General features: G+C 44.3%; 1 protein-coding gene across 4 annotated transcripts in view; it reads right to left on the bottom strand.

Annotated features, from left to right (window-relative positions):
- FBXO25 (F-box protein 25) overlaps positions 1-20650 on the bottom strand; it is an 809765-nt gene that overhangs the window by 534249 nt on the left and 254866 nt on the right. For all 4 annotated transcript variants that reach the window (XM_086926400.1, XM_086926402.1, XM_086926401.1 and 1 more), the window contains exon 5: positions 6722-6814. In XM_086926400.1, the coding sequence (XP_086782526.1) occupies positions 6722-6814 (93 nt within the window). The remainder of the gene's footprint in view (positions 1-6721; positions 6815-20650) is intronic.

Genomic DNA, 20650 nt, shown 5'->3' with positions numbered 1-20650 from the left:
GGGGGTTGAGGATGAGGGTGTGTGAGGATGAGGGTGTGTGAGGATGAGGGTGTGTGACGATGAGGGTGTGTGAGGATGAGGGTGTGAGGGTGAGTGAGGGTGTGAGGGTGAGGGTGAGGGGGTGTGAGGGTGAGGGGGTGTGAGGGTGAGGGGGTGTGAGGGTGAGGGTGGGTGAGGGTGAGAGGGTTGTGAGGGTGTGAGGGAGAGTGAGGGTGTGTGAGGATGAGGGGGTGAGGGTGAGTGAGGGTGTGAGGGTGGGTGAGGGTGTGAGGGTGGGTGAGGGTGTGAGGGTGGGTGAGGTTGAAAGGATGTGAGGGTATGTGATGGTGAGGAGGTGTGATGGTGAGGGTGGGTGAGGGTGAGGGGGTGTGAGGGTGAGGGGGTGTGAGGGTGAGGGGTGTGAGGGTGAGGGGGTGAGGGGGTGTGAGGGCGAGGGGGGTGAGGGTGTGTGGGTGTGTGAGGGTGAGTGAGGGGGTGTGAGGGTGAGGGTGTGTGAGGGGGGGTGAGGGTGTGTGAGGGGGTGTGAGGGTGAGTAAGGGTGTGTGAGGGTTAGGGGGTGTGAGGGTGACAGAGGTTGTGTGAGGGTGAGGGGGGGTGAGGGTGAGGGGGGTTGAGGATGAGGGTGTGTGAGGATGAGGGTGTGTGAGGATGAGGGTGTGTGACGATGAGGGTGTGTGAGGATGAGGGTGTGAGGGTGAGTGAGGGTGAGGGTGAGGGGGTGTGAGGGTGAGGGGGTGTGAGGGTGAGGGGGTGTGAGGGTGAGGGTGGGTGAGGGTGAGAGGGTTGTGAGGGTGTGAGGGAGAGTGAGGGTGTGTGAGGATGAGGGGGTGAGGGTGAGTGAGGGTGTGAGGGTGGGTGAGGGTGTGAGGGTGGGTGAGGGTGTGAGGGTGGGTGAGGGTGTGAGGGTGGTTGAGGGTGAGTGAGGGTGTGTGAGGGTGAGAGGATGTGAGGGTAGCTGATGGTGAGGAAGTGTGAGTGTGAGGGTGACTGAGGGAGTGTGAGGGTGAGGGGGTAAGGGTGTGTTAGGGTGAGTGGGGGTGTGAGGGTGAGTGAGGGGTTGTGAGGGTGTGAGGGTGTGAGGGTGAGGAGGGTGAGGGTGTGTGAGGGTGAGGAGGGTGAGGGTGTGTGAGGGTGAGGGTGACAGGGTGTGTCAGGGTGAGGGGGTGAGGGTGAGGGGGTGAGGGTAAGGGTGTGTGAGGGTGAGGGGGTGAGAGTGAGGGGTGTGAGGGTGAGTGAGAGTGAGAGGGTTGTGAGGGTGTGAGGGTGAGTGAGGGTGTGTGAGGATGAGGGGGTGTGGGGTGAAATGGCCTTGGTACAGTGTGAAGCAACATCTAGGTCCCTTTGGCTGTATGCCTGTATGAAAAAAAATAACACCTCAAATGGCTGGGCTCTGCGGTTGCAATGGACTGTGCTTACGACACAATTCAACAAGCACTGGCAAAGGCAGAAGCTAAACGGCTGAGAGAGGGGCCACATCCTGCACAACAGGGCACTGAGCTGTGAAGAGGTGCAGAATGAACTGTTGCACAGGGAAAAGGATATTCATCTAGCCTCACCCTATCACAACACCCAGTCGGAAAATAATGTCACACTCATGCAGCCTTCCTTACATTGTCATGACTATCGCACCAGCGGATAATAAAGGCAACAGCAAATGGCTGAACCAAAAGCACACGCTCTCTGTACTGTGTGGTAAAATGGCATCTCTGATGAATAACTAAAGCTCTCTGTCCACCAGACCTAAAAACATTAAATTGCACAACTCTGCAACACTGATTAAGAATTCTATTTTCAGACTGCCATGTGATGCTAAAAAGAAAGAAACTGAACGTTGTTATCAGGTAATTCGTCCCAGTCATCGATTTCAAACAAATTAAATGCCTGTTTTGAATAGGTTCGTTTTGGAAAGCGCACACTCACTAGATTCCCCAGTGACGCATGAAAACGTCCTACACATGTGTTCCAAGCACCTCCCAAACTCCATTTTTATGTTAACGGCTGTATTAGTCCAGGGCAACACATATCCGTGACGTCCACCACACTGCCAAGTCACCCAACCGGAGGGCAAACTGCGCTAGGCGTCATGCTGTCTGCAAAGCAACTCACATGACACCAAACCAAAATAAAACAGCAACAAGAAAACAAACAGAAAAAAACAAGCCGTCATGATTTGCAGTAAGGGCAAGTGAGACATTTACCTACCTGCCCTACAATATCTCCTTAACTAACACATACTGTACGAGTTTGTGTCTACCTTCTAATTATGTAAAAAAAAAAAAAATTAAAAAAAAGACTCCTAGAAGCACTAAAGATGGCACTGAGAAAATGAATGCATTAAATCTACTGCTGGCAAAGTACCGCCGTACTAGGAAATGAAAACAGCCCTAAGCATTTCACCCGAGCAAAATCAGTCTTAGCCGTAAATGCGTCCATAAAAATAACAAGGTGCGACGGGCTGAGAGCTTGGGAGAGATTACATGCTGGGAGTGCGGATGGCCCTGAGAAACGGCGATTAGAGCATGTCAGGCTGAGAAAGGGGTAGAGTTTACTGTACGAGTTTATGTCTACCTTCTTATTTTTTTTTTTTTTTTTAAAACAAGCTGTTTGGTAAGCGCGGTCACCTTTCTGTATTGGCAGTGAAAAGGCTGCGACAACGAGGGAGGGGTAAGGAAGGAGAGCCGAGTAGCCTCTCGTTAAGAACTGAAAGCAGACTAATAGCTATACAGATTGCAACCGCTCTTCGACACAGCAGCATATGGGTCTTGTTTGAGCATGTGGAAGGCTGTGTGTTTTTTCCTTCTGGTCTATATTTGTAATTTGAAGCATTCTGTTAAAATGACAGCGCTCATAACGGAAAAGAAGCATGAAAGTACTCATTTTAAATAACAGCGATTGACAAAAGAGACACACAGCTATGTATAGGAGCCTTCATACGATTCGAATGGGGCAGCAGGTTTGGAACACAAGCAGCAAAGTAAACAACCAAGGGGTGTTAGGGATCACACTCCACAAAACAAGCAGGAAAGTAATCAAACCCAAGATGTGCTGCGATAGGCAAAGAAAACAGTTGGCCGGCTTATACTCTGGAAGTGGATTATGAAAACGAAGACTGGAGTAAAAGCAACGCACATCCATTTACAAACGAGACACAAAGCCAATAACTGGTGTCTTTGTGAGATTGGAAAGGAGACAGCAGCAAGATGGAGTGCAGGGTTGTTTCAAAATCGTGTCGAAATGTCGGAGCGAGAAGGCTTTTGATGTTAAAAGTAAAGCACTACGCTGATAGAGTCACAATTACAGCTTCCAACTCACAACAAAAGCCAACGTACGATTATAAAGGAGAAAGTAAGCAAATGCAATGCATAGCGGTTTCACAATGCAATCCAAACCGGTCCAGAAATCAGTGCAAAATGCTCTGAAGGAATCAACAAAAACGGCACGCTGATGAAGTCCAAATTACAGTGACATCTTTAAATAAATTAAGAAAGATTCCATTAACAAAAAGACAGCTATATGTAGGTGCCTTTGTGCAATTTAAAACCCACCGGCAGCCTAAGTAGAGCTTGGGAGAGACTCTTTGGACATTAGGAAAAGGCACACTGAAGGGCGAGGGAGGCGAGGCAGGGAGGAGAAATGCGAGAAATGTGTGAAGCAGGGGGCGGGGGTAGCGGATACCTTTGAAGTGAAGCTAAGCTTCACTTCAAAGGTTTGTTGGCACAGCGCACGCTGGGGGATGACTGTGGGAGGGAGGCTGGTGTCTGTGCACGCGCTTTTTATGGCAATGCACATGCGTATTGAGAGAGCTTTTCACGGGCACTTCATGGAATCGCCCGATCTCGGTAAGCTCTGTTTAAGCCCCTTTATATCTTGCTCCGCTCACTCAATGCGCATGCGCATTGAGATAGGTCGCTCGACCTAAAAATGTATGGGTTTGCTAGGTTTCCCTAGGTGCCGGCAGAGCTAGGGTTCAAAAACGAAAGGTAGGCTCTTTGCCAAAAAAGGGCCAGTTTTCACTGTGAAATTGAGGTGCAACCACGTTGCGTTTTGCGCTGTTTCCTGTCGCAGGCACTAGGCAGACCCAGGCAAGTGAGGTACCATTTTTTTCGGGAGAGCTGGGGGAACGCTGGGTGGGTGGAAATTTGTTGATCCACGCAGATTCCAGAACTTTCCACCACAGAAATGTGAGGAAAATGCGTTTTTTTTGTCAATTGTTTAGCTTTGCAGGGGATTCTGGGTAACAGAAACTGGTGGGAGGCAGTCGAGTCTCCCCATCCTGAATTCCCCTGGGTGTCTAGTGTTTAAACAATGTATAGGTTTGCTAGGTTTCCCTAGGTGCCGGCAGAGCTAGGGTTAAAAAACGAAAGGTAGGCTCTTTGCCAAAAAAGGGCCAGTTTTCAATGTGAAATTGAGGTGCGACCACGTTGCGTTTTGCGCTGTTTCCAGTCCCAGCCACTAGGCAGACCCAGGCAAGTGAGGTACCTTTTTTCGGGAAACCTGGGGGGAACACTGGGTGGGTGTAAATTTGTTGATCCACGCAGATTCCAGAACTTTCCACCACAGAAATGTGCGGAAAATGCGTTTTTTGTGTGAATTTTTTTAGCTTTGCAAGGGATTCTGGGTAACAGAACCTGGTGGGAGGCAGTCGAGTCACCCCATCCTGAATTCCCCTGGGTGTCTCGTTTTAAAAAATGTATAGGTTTGCTACATTTCCCTAGGTGCCAGCAGAGCTAGGGTGCAAAAACTACAGCTAGGCACTTTGCCATAAAAGGGTCAACTTTTAACTGCTAACTTGAGGTGTGACCACGTTGCATTTTGCGCCGTTTCCTGTCGCAGGCAAAAGGCCGACCCACACAAGTGAGGTACCGTTTTTATCGGGAGACTTAGAGTAATTCAGATTTGTAAATCAACTGGTATTACCTATTTAGTTTACATGCATTTCTCCCTTCCCAATGAAAGACATTGTGTAAAAAAAAATCATTTTGAAAAAATGACCAATTCGCAAGCTAGTGTGAGTATTCCCAATTTTGAAAATGTGCAAATATATACTTTTTCTAAACTCTATAATTTGTACACAATTCAGAAATACATAGGTGTCTTTCGTACCGATTTTTCCATGAATACATTTTCCAAGAATAAATGCTCTATACCCGGGAAATAATAAAATATCAATGCAAGTTGCTGCTCAGATTTTGGCTCTGAGTTCGTCGGGTTCTTGGTGAAACTACAAGTCCTATATATCCCCACAACCAGGAAGATCAAACGGATGTAATGGTATATTGCTTTCAAAGAGCTGTCAAAATTACAAGAAGTTACAGATGAAAAAGTTGAGACAAAAGGCAGTTTTTTTCAACTAATTTTCAATTATTCCAATATTTAACTGTTAGTTTCTATAAAGAAACCTTCATGGATTTAGAAAAATTACCCCTTTCTGAATTCAGAATTTTGTCTACTTTTCGAAAATGTATAGTTTTCCAGGATCCATTATTGCTTTCAAACACATTTCTACCATTACCTGGAAGGAGGTTGAAAGCTCTAAGAATAGCAAAAAAAGGCTATGTCCCTGAAAAATGCCAAACCTGTGTGAAAAATGTTGGTTCTCTGACAAAAGACTGTCATTCCCTAAAAGCTGAGAGAATGGAGATTTCAGCCCCACAAACCCTTTTTTGATAACATTTGCAGGGAAAAACCCAGAGGCTTTCATTTGCAGCCCGTTTTCCAATTTTTCTGAAAAAAACTAACATTTCACTGTATTTTGCTTAATTTCTGGGACCCCTTCAAGGGAATCCACAGACCCTGGGCACCTTTAGAATCCACATGAAGTTGGAAGAAAAGGACGCAAATTTGGGGTGGATACCTTATGTGGTCAAAAAGTTACAGGGGCCTAAGCGCGCACTACCCCAAATCGCCAAAAAAAGGCTTAGCACAGGAGGGGAAAAGGCCTAGCAGCGAAGTGGTTAAGACACCAGGTAGTGACTGAGCCTGTGTCCTCTAGAGTTCCTTGAGCAGCCTTTCTTCCATGGTCGAAGAGCTGGTAGTTGAATGAGTTATTGCTATTAATTGTCCACTGGAATCGCTGGGTGCTTCTTTAACAGTAGAGCAGAGGGGAACCAAACTGTCTGCTGGGCAAAGAGATATGGGGTGGACGGTCATGTGACTTACACACTAGCTGAATCTAGGTCCTTTGATTGGGCTGCACCGATATCCATATCCTAAAGTCTTCCATGGCAAAAGCTCTGGGGCATCTGCTTGGCTGTTAGCTAAAAAGGGTGAGGTGAGCATATGATTTGCAAGATTTTTAAGTCTAGATCCATTCAGCTTGTATTTCACCTTAAATTTGACATTCCCACACAATAAAACAACCTTTGGTGAAAATGATCAGTCAAAAATGTCTGACACACTACTACCAGTGATTTTAGATGATTTGAATTTGTAAAGATGTTGAAAAAACAAACTGAATGCTGCATATATTAAACAATACATTTGAGAATAGTTTATTTACACAGGTGACGTTTTGATGAGTACTATGTGGAATGTCCGTATTGGGAATACAACAACCACTTACAATGGTCCACTGCAAATCTTTTTGGATAGTGTGCAATATTCGATGCATGCTCCTCCATTCGAAAATGCTTTTGGATATAAATACACTGAACATTGAAAAAACTGCATGTAAAAAAAAAAAGTATTTGATACCCAATGAGAATGAGAAACGTGTACTTACTTTCACGACATAGTTAAACTTTCTGACATCTTGAATTGCACTTGAGAAGTCCAGGCGATTGAATGCTTCCCCCAGCGTGCAATAGCCATGTCTCTAAATATTAAATTAATTTGGAAAACAATTAACACATACCTAGTTTGCATTTCAGGTTAATTTTGAGCTGTGCACTTAACAATGATCAATTCAAATATATTTAGGTTGAGAAATAATTTGAATAATTTCAGAAATAAAATTCTAATTACTCTGCATCTGTTCGTAGCTTGCAGTACTGTAAAGACACATAGTCTGCTTACTTCTACAATTTAGTATTGGGGACAGGAATTTGAAAGTTGTTTTTCTTCAAAGAAGTTTAGATTAACAAGATACCTTATGACTCCCCCTGAAACTCATAATGCACGATGATCTTAAGAAGTCCAAGAAACTCTGCCGCTCCCTTGAAAAGGCCTGGAAAAAAGACCCAACCACCAGCACCAAGGACGCCTTCAAAAACGCCACCCGCATACACCACCAACTAATCCGAAAGGCCAAGAAAACAGCGTTCAAGGATCGACTAGACTACAACGCCCACAACAGCAAGGAACTTTTCAACATCGTCAAGGAATTTACCAATCCCTCGGCCAACTCCAACGACATCACCCCCTCTCAAGCTCTCTGCAACTCCCTAGCCACATTCTTCCACAACAAAATTGCAGACATCCACAACAGCTTCGACAACCAACCCGGCGACCAACCCACCCAACCATATGCTGAACATTCACCCCCCTTGAACACCCTTAACGACTGGAACCCAATCTCCACTGAGGACACCATCCGCCTGATGAACTCCATCCACTCAGGATCCCCCACAGACCCATGCCCTCACCACATCTTCAACAAAGCAGACTCCGTTATAGCACCGCACCTCCGAGACGTCATCAACTGCTCCTTCAAATCCGCCACCTTCCCGGAAAGCTGGAAACACGCTGAACTCAGCGCCCTTCTGAAAAAACCCACACACGGACCCCACCGAACTCAAAAATTACCGCCCCATCTCGCTCCTTCCATTCCCGGCCAAAGTCATCGAGAAAGCTGTCAACAACCAGCTCGCCGCTTTCCTCGAAGCCAACAAATCCCTCGACCCCTCACAGTCTGGCTTCCGAGCAAAACACAGCACTGAGACCGCCCTCATCGCAGCAACAGACGACATTCGAACTCTACTGGACAATGGAGACACAGTCGCCCTCATCCTCCTCGACCTCTCTGCAGCCTTCGACACAGTCTGCCACAGCACCCTTTTACAACGCCTCAGAAACATCGGAATACAAGGAAAAGCACTTGAATGGATCACCTCGTTCCTCACCGGAAGAACCCAGAGAGTCCGACTTCCACCATTCAAGTCCGAGGCCACTGAAGTCATTTGCGGCGTACCACAAGGTTCTTCACTCAGTCCCACCCTCTTCAACGTATACATGAGCCCCCTCGCAGCCATCGCCCGCCTACACAACCTCAACATCATCTCCTACGCGGATAACACTCAACTGATCCTTTCACTCACCAATGACCCCAACACCGCCAAAACTGACCTACACGAAGGAATGAAAGAAGTTGCCGAATGGATGAAACACAGCCGTCTGAAACTGAACTCAGATAAAACAGAAGTCCTCATCTTAGGCACTTCCCCCTCTGCATGGGACGACTCTTGGTGGCCGGAAGCCCTTGGAAAAGCACCCATCCCGACAGACCACGCACGGAACCTAGGTGTTATCCTGGATTCTTCACTTTCGATGAACAGACAAGTCAACGCCGTCTCCTCATCCTGCTTCAACATTCTTCGCATGCTCAAAAAAACATTTCGCTGGATCCCCACCGAAACCAGAAAAACAGTCACCCATGCTCTGGTCACGAGCCGATTGGACTACGGAAACACCCTCTACGCAGGTACTACCGCTACACTCCAGAAAAAACTCCAACGAATCCAAAACGCCTCAGCCAGGATCATATTAGACATCCCGCGTAACGAACACATCTCTGGTCACCTGAAATACCTCCACTGGCTACCCGTCAATAAGAGGATCACTTTCCGACTTCTAACCCACGCACACAAAGCACTCTACGAAATCGGACCAGAATGCCTCAACTCACGACTGTCCTTCTACACCCCATCCCGCCAACTACGATCCTCCAGCCAAGCCCTCGCCACTGTACCTCGTATCAACAAGACCACAATGGGAGGTAGATCCTTCTCATACCTGGCAGCTAAAACATGGAACTCACTCCTCACTTACCTTCGCCTTACCCAGAACCACCTAGCATTCAGAAAGCAACTTAAAACGTGGATATTTGACAAGTAATCCTCCTCCCCTCCCTAAGCGCCTTGAGACCCTCTGGGTATGTAGTGCGCTATATAAATTTTATGACTTGACTTGACCAGGGTAAAGACTCCACCCCAGATTGCTTTTAAGTAAGGCCAGAGGAAAGGAGTGAACTAAGACAGAATATATATGCGGTGCAAAATTGGAAAACACCTTGGATAACTGCTCACTGCCAGAGAATCTACAGCACTACAAGCTACAGATAGTTACATGGTAAGCAACAGTTTATGGTTACTGCATTTGTTTTAGATACAAACCTATAGCAAGTAACTCCCTTAAGCAGTGTCTAACAAGCAGATGATGCACGTTTGGACCACAGGTTTGAAAACTGTTTGGCCAATTAAATCCTTCTGACAGGCTTGGATGTACACACAATATTTGATAGACGTGTGGTGTTGACAAGGTAGCAACCCTATATCCACACAATCTTAGCATAGTACCTTTGGAAATAGGATTGCCTTTGTGAGGTTTTGCAAAAGCAACAGAGTTGTTTTGTCTTCCGTATGGATTTAACTCTCTTGGTATAGTACATCAGTCATCTCTTGACATGGAGCATGTGTAATGCTCTTTCTGCCACAGTTTGTGAGTTTGAGCAAACAATAGGTAACTGAATTGTCTGATTTACATAAAAAGGAAACATATTTTGGAATAAAAATTGGGGTTGTACTCAAACCACTATTTTTATGCACCTGCATAAAGGTTACCTACACTGTTAGTGCCTTGTAATTCACTGATTTGCCTGATAAAGGTGACAGCACCAATGAAAGCTACCTGCCAGGACAAGAATTGTATGTGACGTGAAGGGAAGATTCATCACTATTATAAGAGCTATGTTCAAATTCCGAGATAGCGAAGCTGTTCTTGAAGTAATCACATGTTAAAAGCCTCCACGAAGGCCTTGTCTACAGGCATTTTTAAAAGAGACAAATAATCTCTGCTTTGCATGTAGGTTCATATTGCAGCTAAATGTAAGCAGATTTAGGTGTATGCCAGCCTTGATTTTGCAGATGTAAAAGACAGCAGTTGTCTTGCACAGATACTTTGGGGGTGGGGGTGGCGTTCTTTCATTTACCTAAGCATTAGTGGACACATCTTTTCCACTTTGATGCATTGCAGTTACATGTGGGAGATTTACGTGCCTCACACACAATCTGCATAAACTCCTCTGGAAGCTTAAGGTAACCAAACTTTAGGACCTCAGGCACCACTTTGCTAAATTCAACTGCCTGAGGTCTGGGTGTCTGAGCTGATCTGGAAGTTGAGGTAGAAGAAGATTTTTGTTTGAGTGCACAGACACTTCTAATTGCATCAAAAACTACCGCTGCCTCCCCCATGTGAAAACGGTCCCATGATGCTTGTTCCTGGTCCAGGGAATAAAAGGTTTGGCAGTTCGGGCTGGACTGTTCCAATGAGGCACAGGGTCAAACTGATTTGCATACAGCTATGTCTGAACTGGGGTGGCAAAGTGAGCTAAAGAACGATGATGGATTCAACCCAGATCTGTGACTGGGGGTGAGTGTCAGAACAGTTTCAGTGCTCAGTCCATCATCTCCTTGTGTTTGCTTTGTTCACCCATGTTGGTGTCACCAAAATGAAGAGCAAGGATACTTATGTAAGCAAATACCCATGGCCAATTCATCCAAAGGGCAAACCCGATAGACTTCGATTGTGGGTACATGGAGGTGAACAGATCATGTGTGGATATGCCTTATCTGGAAACGTACCCCTGAATTACCTGGGGATCGATCTCCTGTGTGTGTACTTGTTAATGATTCCTCGCTTACTGGTCTCTAAAATGAGTCTCCACCCCAGACAGGTTTTCTGCTAGGAGAAGTATCTGAATCCAAATTGCTCAATGCCAAACTATTTGGACTAGTGCTGACAGCTGGGAAGAGTGCATCCCCCCTTGCTTCTGGGTGTAACACATGGCTGTGATGTTGACATTCTTTATGAATACCGTTTTGACCCAGATAAATCTGTAAAAATGCTTTTAATGACAATCTGCTTGCCATGAATTAAAGGTAATTGAGGTGTCAATCCTGCTGTTCTTGAATCAAGGTATGTTGAGCAGTCTTGTGGGCAAGATATACCCCCACATCCCTGTGAGTGCAGGGCTACAGTAATGATGGAGCGTAAAAGTTTAATGATGATTGCCTGTATCAATTCTCACCTTGAAATGAGATTTACGACAATAATTTAGATGAAAAAATTGTGTAAAACAGTAAAAGATGAAAAACGTAAGATTTTCTACTGCATTGTAAAAGCATGCAGAAATGTTTTGCAACGTGAGCATGTGAAAGCTTTAAAAGAGAAAGTTATTTGCTTATGCAATGTAATCACATGAGTAAGACTCTAAACATAGTTAACCTAGAAAATGTGCTGCTGAAGCCCTAAATGAGATAACAAACTAATTCTTACGTAATTGAACACTGGAAAACGATAAAATGCTGAGTTTAGGGATGCTTGACCATATAAAGGTTCATAGTTGTATTCAGTATTGTGTGGTACAAACGTGCATATTAAAAGTAACATGTATGTATATAAATCTATTTTGAAAATATAAACCTGTGAAATATTTTTTTAGTAGTATCAAATGTTGATACGTAACTTTTAAGAGAAGTGAATTACCTAGGAAAATGAAATATTCATATTAATTATTCATATTAACCCCTTAAGTGCTGCGCACGTTCGCCGGCCGACGGCACCACTACCTCCGTAGTGCTGCCGTCGGCCGTTGAACGTTCAAACAGCACCTGCGCAATGGAACGTCCAGCACTGGAGCTGGACGTTCCATAGCAGTTAAGCGGTTAATGTGCGTTTCTAACAATAATAATAATAATAATAATAATAATAATAACAACAGGATAGTGATTCAGCAAGTTTTCATGTAGGCCTCAAATGCGTTTTCCTCATCCGAAAAGCAGAATCCAGCTAAAGTAATAATTTTTTAACGCTGTGAGAACTTTTCATGAAGTTTCTTTCTTGGCCTTTCAAACAATAGATTCTCTCTTGAAACGGCAACACTTAACAGAAATGTATCAATACAATTGCAAACTCAGAGAGAGCATATGGGAAAGAACAAACAGTGAACAAAGTGAATGTTCTTTTTTTCTGAGAGAAGGATGGAAATATAAAGTTATTGAACTTGATGATTTTGGAAAAGGATTACTTAATGCTTTCGGATTTCTTAGTGAGGTACTGATCACACCATGAGCAGACTACTGTAGACAACAAAAGAAGACTATATTGTAAGATGGAAAAGTTACTTTGTGGATGTAAACTCAGAACCTTTTGAAGTATAATTCCCCCCTTGGAGGAAGAGTCAGGGGCTAGTTATTATTTCAATTTCCCTGCCTGGCAAGCTGTCGGACTGAACTCTGATTTCCTTCCTTATGCCAAACCCATTTGAACTGAACTTTCCGATCAGACGCAAACAAGTACTTTGCCGGATGTTAAAGTGTTCCAGTACAATTCTTCGGCGAAAGAGTCATTCCTGTGACTCATTGCGCTTTGACTCTGCATTTTTGGTTTGTATAACCTAAATGCTTAAACTTTATTTTTCCCAATGTTCTCTCTCTCCCCTCTCTGTTCTAGGTAACCAGCAAATGTTTATCCTGTTGAATCTGTATGCCATTGTGTGACAAATTATACTAAATGGCTTACTATAAATCTGATTATAATATGATTTATGTTCTCGATCTTTCAAATTAAGGCTTAGATAAATAGGTTACATGAGCAAATATATCGTATTTGAGACATTCTTGGTGTGAACTTTTTGCCGAACGTTTTCTGAATAGATATATTTGAAGTAAAGGTTATATGTTGTTAGCATGATTTTTGGCATTTTCTTATTCCAGGTCCTCATAAGGATTTGCCTCCAATTCTCAAATATCCAAGTCCCGGATAGCTCACGTAAAAAATCCATTGGAGGACCAATGGCAGTTAGAATTCTGTCATGGTCCCAGAGAGGAAATAGATATTTGAAGAATTATATCTCCAAGTGAAAATTTGCCCAGCTTTCTGCTGCTTCACTAATTACGTGGCAATGAGCTGGTTTAGTGGCATGATGTAGAAATCCAGACAGCACCCTTGTTGCACCACCAAGAGCACCAAATTACCCTGGTTTTGTTCCTCCCATTGCAGAAGGAATAACCTTAGTATTTTCCGGACAGGTGTTATGCAAATAGACAGAATGATGGGTGAGTAACTGATTGGACGTTGAGGCACCTCTGCTGAGGCCACCTTTACCTCTTCCCATGCCATTGCCACAGTATTCATCTCTACAGAAGGACTTTGGTGTAGGAGTCCTGAACTATCTACTGCCTCCTCTTATTTGATGTTTACGAAAGGCAAACCTGAGTGTTTTGTTTCTACAGACCGCCCATGGCCGTAGTAGTTTGTGTCATCCTTGATTTTCTTGAGCATACTCCTTCAGCACACTTCTTCTCTAAAGCCTGAAACTGAGCAAGATACGGAGTCTCAGCAGGGTGCCTGTATTGAGTTCCCTGCTGGCTGGGTCCGTGGAGTGAAGAGCACACTAAATGTTATTCAAAATTACCTTCCCTTCTCCAACCAGTTCTTGCCCCCTTTTGCGGTAAGCTCCTACTCCTCTGCCACAGATAGAGAACATACCTGGAGAGCTGTACAGCTTTTCTGAGTGGCTTCCCTCACAACCACTCACTTCCCAGCTGTATCAATTCTATGCCTCTTCTCATCTGGAGGAGGCACATATTTTGATGCCTGACCTGAATATCTCTTTTGAGCAATGTGAACCAATAGAAAACCATTAGTGAATAAGGTCGGAACTGCCCCCTCAACTCTCTGACCCTTGACTGGGTCTTTAAAGTTGTCCATATGGCACTTGGTCACACTTTTTAGCATGGGCAAACACCAGACGGACCTCATGGCAACACAGAGCGTTTCAAATAAAAAGCTGTTTTCTGTGTTGGGTTTGACCAAGATGGCGGAGTAGCAGGGAGCCCTCTGCCGCTTCTCCCACCCAGCTAGGCCCTTGTCAGGCTAAAATTGGTTTAGGTTACCTGCTGCTCAATGCCATCCAGCTTGGGGTGCGCTAGAGGGCACATTGCAGAATGGCTGCCTTCTAAGACAGCTTCGCCTACCGGAATTTTTATCCGCCAAAAAAGACTGCATAGCGGATGTCAAGGTGATCGCAAAACATCCCTCGGGATGTCGGAACCACTCGGCAGCGGAGGGAACATAATGTAAGTCCTGAAAAATGAGCTGCACTCAATAAAATTGTGAGTGAACTGCCGGCGCAAATAAATGCCGCGATGATCACAAGATGGTGGCGCCAGGTGTATTAGTGGACCGGAGGGGCTGAGACTCAGGGTGAGACTAGTTTGTATGACTGCACCTGAAAACTGTAAAATCTGGTGCAACGGCGGTGTAGTTTATTTGGATGTCGCATCTGCTGGGTGTTATCAGCTGAGGATCGTGCTCTACTTCTTACAGTGTGGCAGGGCGACGCAAGATGGTGGACTAGTGTGACGGCGGCACAATTGCAGTTAGATTCACATAGGGTGGGTGGATGAAAGTCCTGAACAACGGTGAGAAATATAAATTATGGCAGTGCCTTCAACATAGGAGCTTGTGCTCCACCCTGCTGCCCTTCTTACTACTGTGCACAAGGACTGGGATGTGCTAAAACAGATGCTCTTGTAGCATTACATAATGTGGCAGCGCTACAGGCGACCTGAATGCCTTTGATATAACGTTCCATGCAGAACCTACAAGCGGTGACGCTGAATCTGGCTGGCTAAGTGATAAGGAGCAGTGAGGCGAATCTGACAAGGCTGAGCATGATTATTAAAAATTGTCAGTGGATGACTAGCGCTGCCACCAATACTTGGCACCACTGATGTCTCTGTGGTGCAATTCTACATAGGTATCCACATTGGACACTTGCGCGAGAACGCTGTGTGGGCACCTCACTGGCATTGATAAGAACCCCATGTAACCCATGTAAGTGGTACTGCAGAAAGAGCATAACGAACATTTGCCATGGAGTAATTTCCAACCACTGAACTGTGATACAAATTGTCTGCCACTGAGGTGGGGCAGTCACTAAACTAAGGAGACATCTCGCTGGGAAGTAAGTGGCTATGTGAACTGCGGCTGTCCGTGAATCGACCTGCTGCCCTGGCACCATCTGCCTAACGGCTGATAAAAAGTTTATTTAAGTCCTATGTAATTGACGCAGTATGCTGTGAGACTGCGCCAAATTACCTAAAACAAATAGCTGCGATGCCATATCTAGGTTTTGAAATTGTCTGCAATACCATCCATTGGGCACAATGGGTAAACCAGATAGGCAACAACCGAAATTGTCATTCGAAACTAAACGCACCGCCAAAGGCGCAACTGCGCACTCAGATACAGAACTGGAAGCAGAGATACGACGAGTAAGGCCATGGAAAACGTCCTTCAAACTATACAGCAAAGCCTGCAAGACATAAACGGAAAGCTGGTTTCACTCACCCAAAGGGTAGATAGCATGTCTGCAAAACTGGATAAGCAGGGGGAACGCCTAGACGCAGCCGAAGATCGCATAACTGCAGTGGAGGATGAATCGCAAACTACGACCCGCAAATGCACGGATATGGAGAAAATCCTAGAGGTCATAAAGAACAAAGCTGAGGATTTAGAAGCGAGATCATGACGCAATAACGTCAGAATTGCGGGCATACTGGAGTCTACGAACACCCGGAAGATGGAAACTTATGTGGAGGACATTCTGCGTGACGTCTTAGGAGCCAACAACTTCTCTACGGTACTAATAGTAGAGCGTGCACACAGATCATTAGCGCTGAAACCACCACCGCGTGCTCCACCTCGGCCAAACATTGCCCAGGTCCTTAATTACAGGGACCACAATGCAGTTCTAAGGATGGCCAGAGAAAAGCAGGGCAACGAACTAGCATTTTACCCGGACTTTACGTTGATGGTACAGACAGCACGTAAGGACTTTAACCCTGCGAAAAAGAAACTACGTGAGCTGGGTATCGAATACACAATGCTCTACCCGGCAAAGCTGAGGGTAACGTACGATGGGCGTCCCACGATCCTTCAGACACCAAAGCAGCGCAGGACTTCATAAAAAAGGTAATAAACAAGCATAAGGACAACAAATGCAATGAACAGGACCCGGATTCCGAATAACATATGAAGATTTGAGATACTCTCCTCGGAATGGACTCGACATAGATGGCTGGAGAGACTGGACTTGACTACAGGAGATGTCATCTTACATATGTATATATATCAATAAGGACTAGCTAGTTTAAGAAGAATAGGAGACTCAGGTAGGTACGTCAACAAATAAGGAAAAGCACTGTTTTCCTTATAAAGCCCTCACCCACCGACCTAGTCGGTGGCATGCTTCATTCTCGGGCCCACCACAGTGGCACCGAATGTGCCCCGGGTGTGCTTCAACGCCAGGTGACTGCGGAGCTGGTATGTTGCTGAGTGTTCAGTGAATAGGGTGAGAAATAGGTCCAAGGAGGAACCAGACCGCAATACTCGGTCTCTTTCTCTGCCAGGCGACCCATGAAGCTTTTTACAAGATAAAACAGATCAAGCTTGAGGGAATCCCCCTCTAACAGTTATAGCGCCTTAGTGTGCGCTACACATAGCCAAAAGACAACACAATCACTTAAAATTTAATTTTATTATTATTTAATCTGCACCTTTTCACATATCTAAATGGTCCTGAGGAAAGCCAGCTTAAAATCTACAAGGCACTGGCTGAAACATGTAGACCACACTAGACGTTAGAGGTCATAACTAGTACTCCAATCTACGTCTTCCTGCCTTTTTATCTGCTAACAGAGGCCCAGTTTATTAAAGATAAGTAACCCTCTGTGCTGGGACCTACTGTATAGCTTTTAAACTTCACCTTTCTCACCCTATTCACTGCACACTCAGCAACATACCAGCTCCGCAGTCACCTGGCGTTGAAGCACACCCGGGGCACATTCGGTGCCACTGTGGTGGGCCCGATGATGAAGCATGCCACCGACTAGGTCGGTGGGTGAGGGCTTTATAAGGAAAGCAGTGCTTTTCCTTATTTGTTGACGTACCTACCGGAGTCTCCTATTCTTCTTAAACTAGCTAGTTCTTATTGATATATATACATAATCCAGGGGATACGGTCTAGCCTATCTAGTCCTCTCTCTCTAGTTGATTTAAGCATCTTACATATGTAGACTGTATGGTATGGAATAAACTGATTGTGTGAGGTAGCTGTTGTATCGGAGGTACAGGGGAATCTCCTGTTTACTGCATTCTGCTGCTGGGCAGACTAAGCTATGTGACCAAATTGTTGAAACCATTATGAAAATGGGGTAGCCCATAAGGTATGGACCTGGGTGAATATAATTATAAACAAACAGTGGTCCTGAACCTATAAATTACAGTTTTTTGAACAAATCAAGGATGAATCAATATTTGAGTAAAAAAGCAACAATAATCTGTCTGCTAAATGTAAAGACTATATTGTCTTTGAAAGAAACCTTACACCACGGTTAGAGAAAATATATTCCTATTTAATTTTTTGTATTCATAATTTTGCAATACTTTTTATCAATAAGAACACAAAGTTGCCCCAGAACAGGAGCGTGCAAAGGAAAGATGTGATCCAGAAAATGAAAGCAAGTGAAAGGGGAGGAAAGTAACGAAGTAGTGATTAAGGAATACTTTGCATTATTTTACAATCAATACTGAACAAAATTTTTCGTTGTATTGAACACCTGGCCAACAGCATAGTTTTTTACATTCTTATCAAAAACATTGTAGTACATGAGCCTAAATATCATCAATATTGCACTGTGTACAATTCTAACAGACAATTGGTCCAAGGTGTATATATTGGAGATGTCGACGTTTCGACTCGACTTATTCCCAAGCGGTGAGTTGGACCTGGGGATTGCGAGTCTTCATCAGGACTAAAGGTAAAATGAGGCAACCAGGGAATATTGAATAACCCTAAAAAAGAGAGAGGAATTGAGGAAATTACTATCCGTGGTGAAGGTGGTAGCCTATCCCCCAAGCGGGGTATGGCAGTTTCTCTTACCCTTGGTAACAGAGCAAGTGATGTGGGGAGATCCGAGTTTACCACAACTCAACAGGTATCCTGCAGAGACAATTTGAAATCCAGAATGTATCTAGATCAACTAGTATGCAATTCGTCAATAATTACTACTATGGCCAAGTCATCATATTACCTTGAATTCATATCTTTGTCCATGTCAAGGGGACGTTGCTTCATATATGACATGGTGTGGGGTACCTAAAATTAATTAAATGACATCAGTATACCATAAGCTAGATAACTGATAGGTACCAATTAATTTATATGCGTGGCGGTGTCAATTACCTTACTGCAGTAGATTCAATCAATGCACCCAAGTCGGTAATTTGCGAACTTCCACTCCAGAATTCAAGAAACGCTATGGGAATGACAATGGATCCTCATTCATTATATGCCATTAGTACCACTATATGGCATTCATTAAAGTGCAATAATCAAGAGACTATAAAACTTTGTAGAGCTTACCTGAATTTAAAATGTACAGTTTTCAGGTAAGCCATGTGCAGAAACACTCCTACTCAATTTTGGGAGGGGCTGTGTGGGGGGACAAAAATCAATGAGTTAAAATGTCACTCGGGGTACTAGCATGGTTGTGTGTGAATAGGCCAAGCATGTTAAAAGGGTTCACACCTACCCGCTGTTTTTTACGATATCATCGTGACCATCCGAGCCTCACGGTGCTATCGGATGTCCTGGCCGGTTAAAGTCAGTGGAACTGCTGCTCATTTTGCGAAAACTGTGTAAGGAAACACACGCAGAACTTAGTTCGGGTGTTACCCGGGAGGCGTCAGAGTGCATAGGTCGATCGGTAGGTGCAATGTGCTCTCCACCTACCCGCTCTTCCATACGATGGAAAACGTCTCAATCCGAGCCTCAAAGTGCTTCAGGACGCCGTCGGTGAACACAACGGTTCTTCCGCGTAGGTAATTACCCGGACTTCTGAGCGCAGTTTACATAGAAAGGGGACTGGTTGTAGTGTATTGCTGCGTTTTCCACCTTATGGAAAAATATAGTTAACGGATGGAAAAAAGCAAAATTTCAAGTCTGCGCGAGCTACAAAATCGCCTGAAGTTGAAAAGGGCGATGTTTCGAATTTTAAAGATCTTTATTTGAAAACGGGGGCGATATTATTAATGGATCACCACCCTTACTTAAATATTTATTTTACCACTGGGGGTAAATAATGAAACCATCCAAAAGAGTTTTAGCGAACGAAGCTCGATTCATATTAGAAGAATAGAGATTGTCCACATAAGTGCCACTGTGTAGAGATAAATAAAGGACCAGGTAATATTCTGAACCCTTGGATTGTCCTGGGTACTGTCAGTTAACAATCGAGTTGGCACATAAGCTAGACCACCGCCATTACTTAAATATTTATTTACCAATAAGGGTAAATAATGAAAATGAAAAAGACCGAAAGGGTTTTGGTGAGATTGCTCGATTCATACTCAGGAATATAGATTATCCACATTGAATTGTCCTGGGTACTGTCAGTTCGAAATCGAGTTGGCACATAAGCTAGATATGGTGATCAGATACATCAACATCATGGGTAATAACAAGGTTACATTAAATACCATGATGGACCATAGAAGTTATTTGTAACTGGTGACATAGCTATATTCATGCTGAGGGGTAGAGATTATCCACATTGAATTGTCCTGGGTACTGTCAGTTCGAAATCGAGTTGGCACATAAGCTAGATATGGTGATCAGATACATCAACAATATAGGTAATAACTAGGTTACATTAAATACCATGATGGACCGTAAAATGTTATTTGTAACTGGTGACATAGCTATATCCATGGCTACTTTATCCTAAATTCTCAACTCATGCACCTAGACGTTACAAAGATCTCTCATAACTACATAGATAATATGTTTTTTATATAGATAGTGTTGACGACATAATACAATCTAATAAAGTTAATAACATAGTACGGTCTGTAATGAAAACATTGGACAGTTCAAGACATACCAAAACATATTCCCGCCTACTGGGATGTATTCATATTCCCAACAGTGCCACCTGTTTGTTCATTTCTTCAAGTTCATTCAACCCCTTATTGACAGTGTTGAGAGTATGTATCCATTTACACTCTCTTCTATTTAAGATGTTGTGTAAGTCACCTCCTCTGGGATTGGCTGTTATTTTTTCAATGACCCACCACCGTAGGCTGTTCTCGGGGTGTTCAAATCTGCTGAAGTGGTCAACCAATGGTGCACCCTGAACTTTGCACCTTATACGGCTCATGTGTTGCAGGATCCGACATTTTACTTTCTGTGTGGTCTGACCCACATACAGAAAGCCGCACGGACATGCAACCGCATAAACTACCCAAGAGGTGTTACAGTTGGTATGTTGGATGAGCTTGTATGTTCGCTCATTGTGGTCAAACGTGTTACACTCTAGTGTGAGGGGGCAAGCCTTGCAACTTCCACACTTTCTGTGGCCTTCAACTG

Source organism: Lissotriton vulgaris, chromosome 6, assembly GCF_964263255.1.
Source record: "Lissotriton vulgaris chromosome 6, aLisVul1.2, whole genome shotgun sequence".
NCBI lineage: Eukaryota > Metazoa > Chordata > Amphibia > Caudata > Salamandridae > Lissotriton > Lissotriton vulgaris.
Note: the sequence above shows the minus strand (reverse complement) of the source record. Positions and strands in the feature narration are given on the sequence as shown.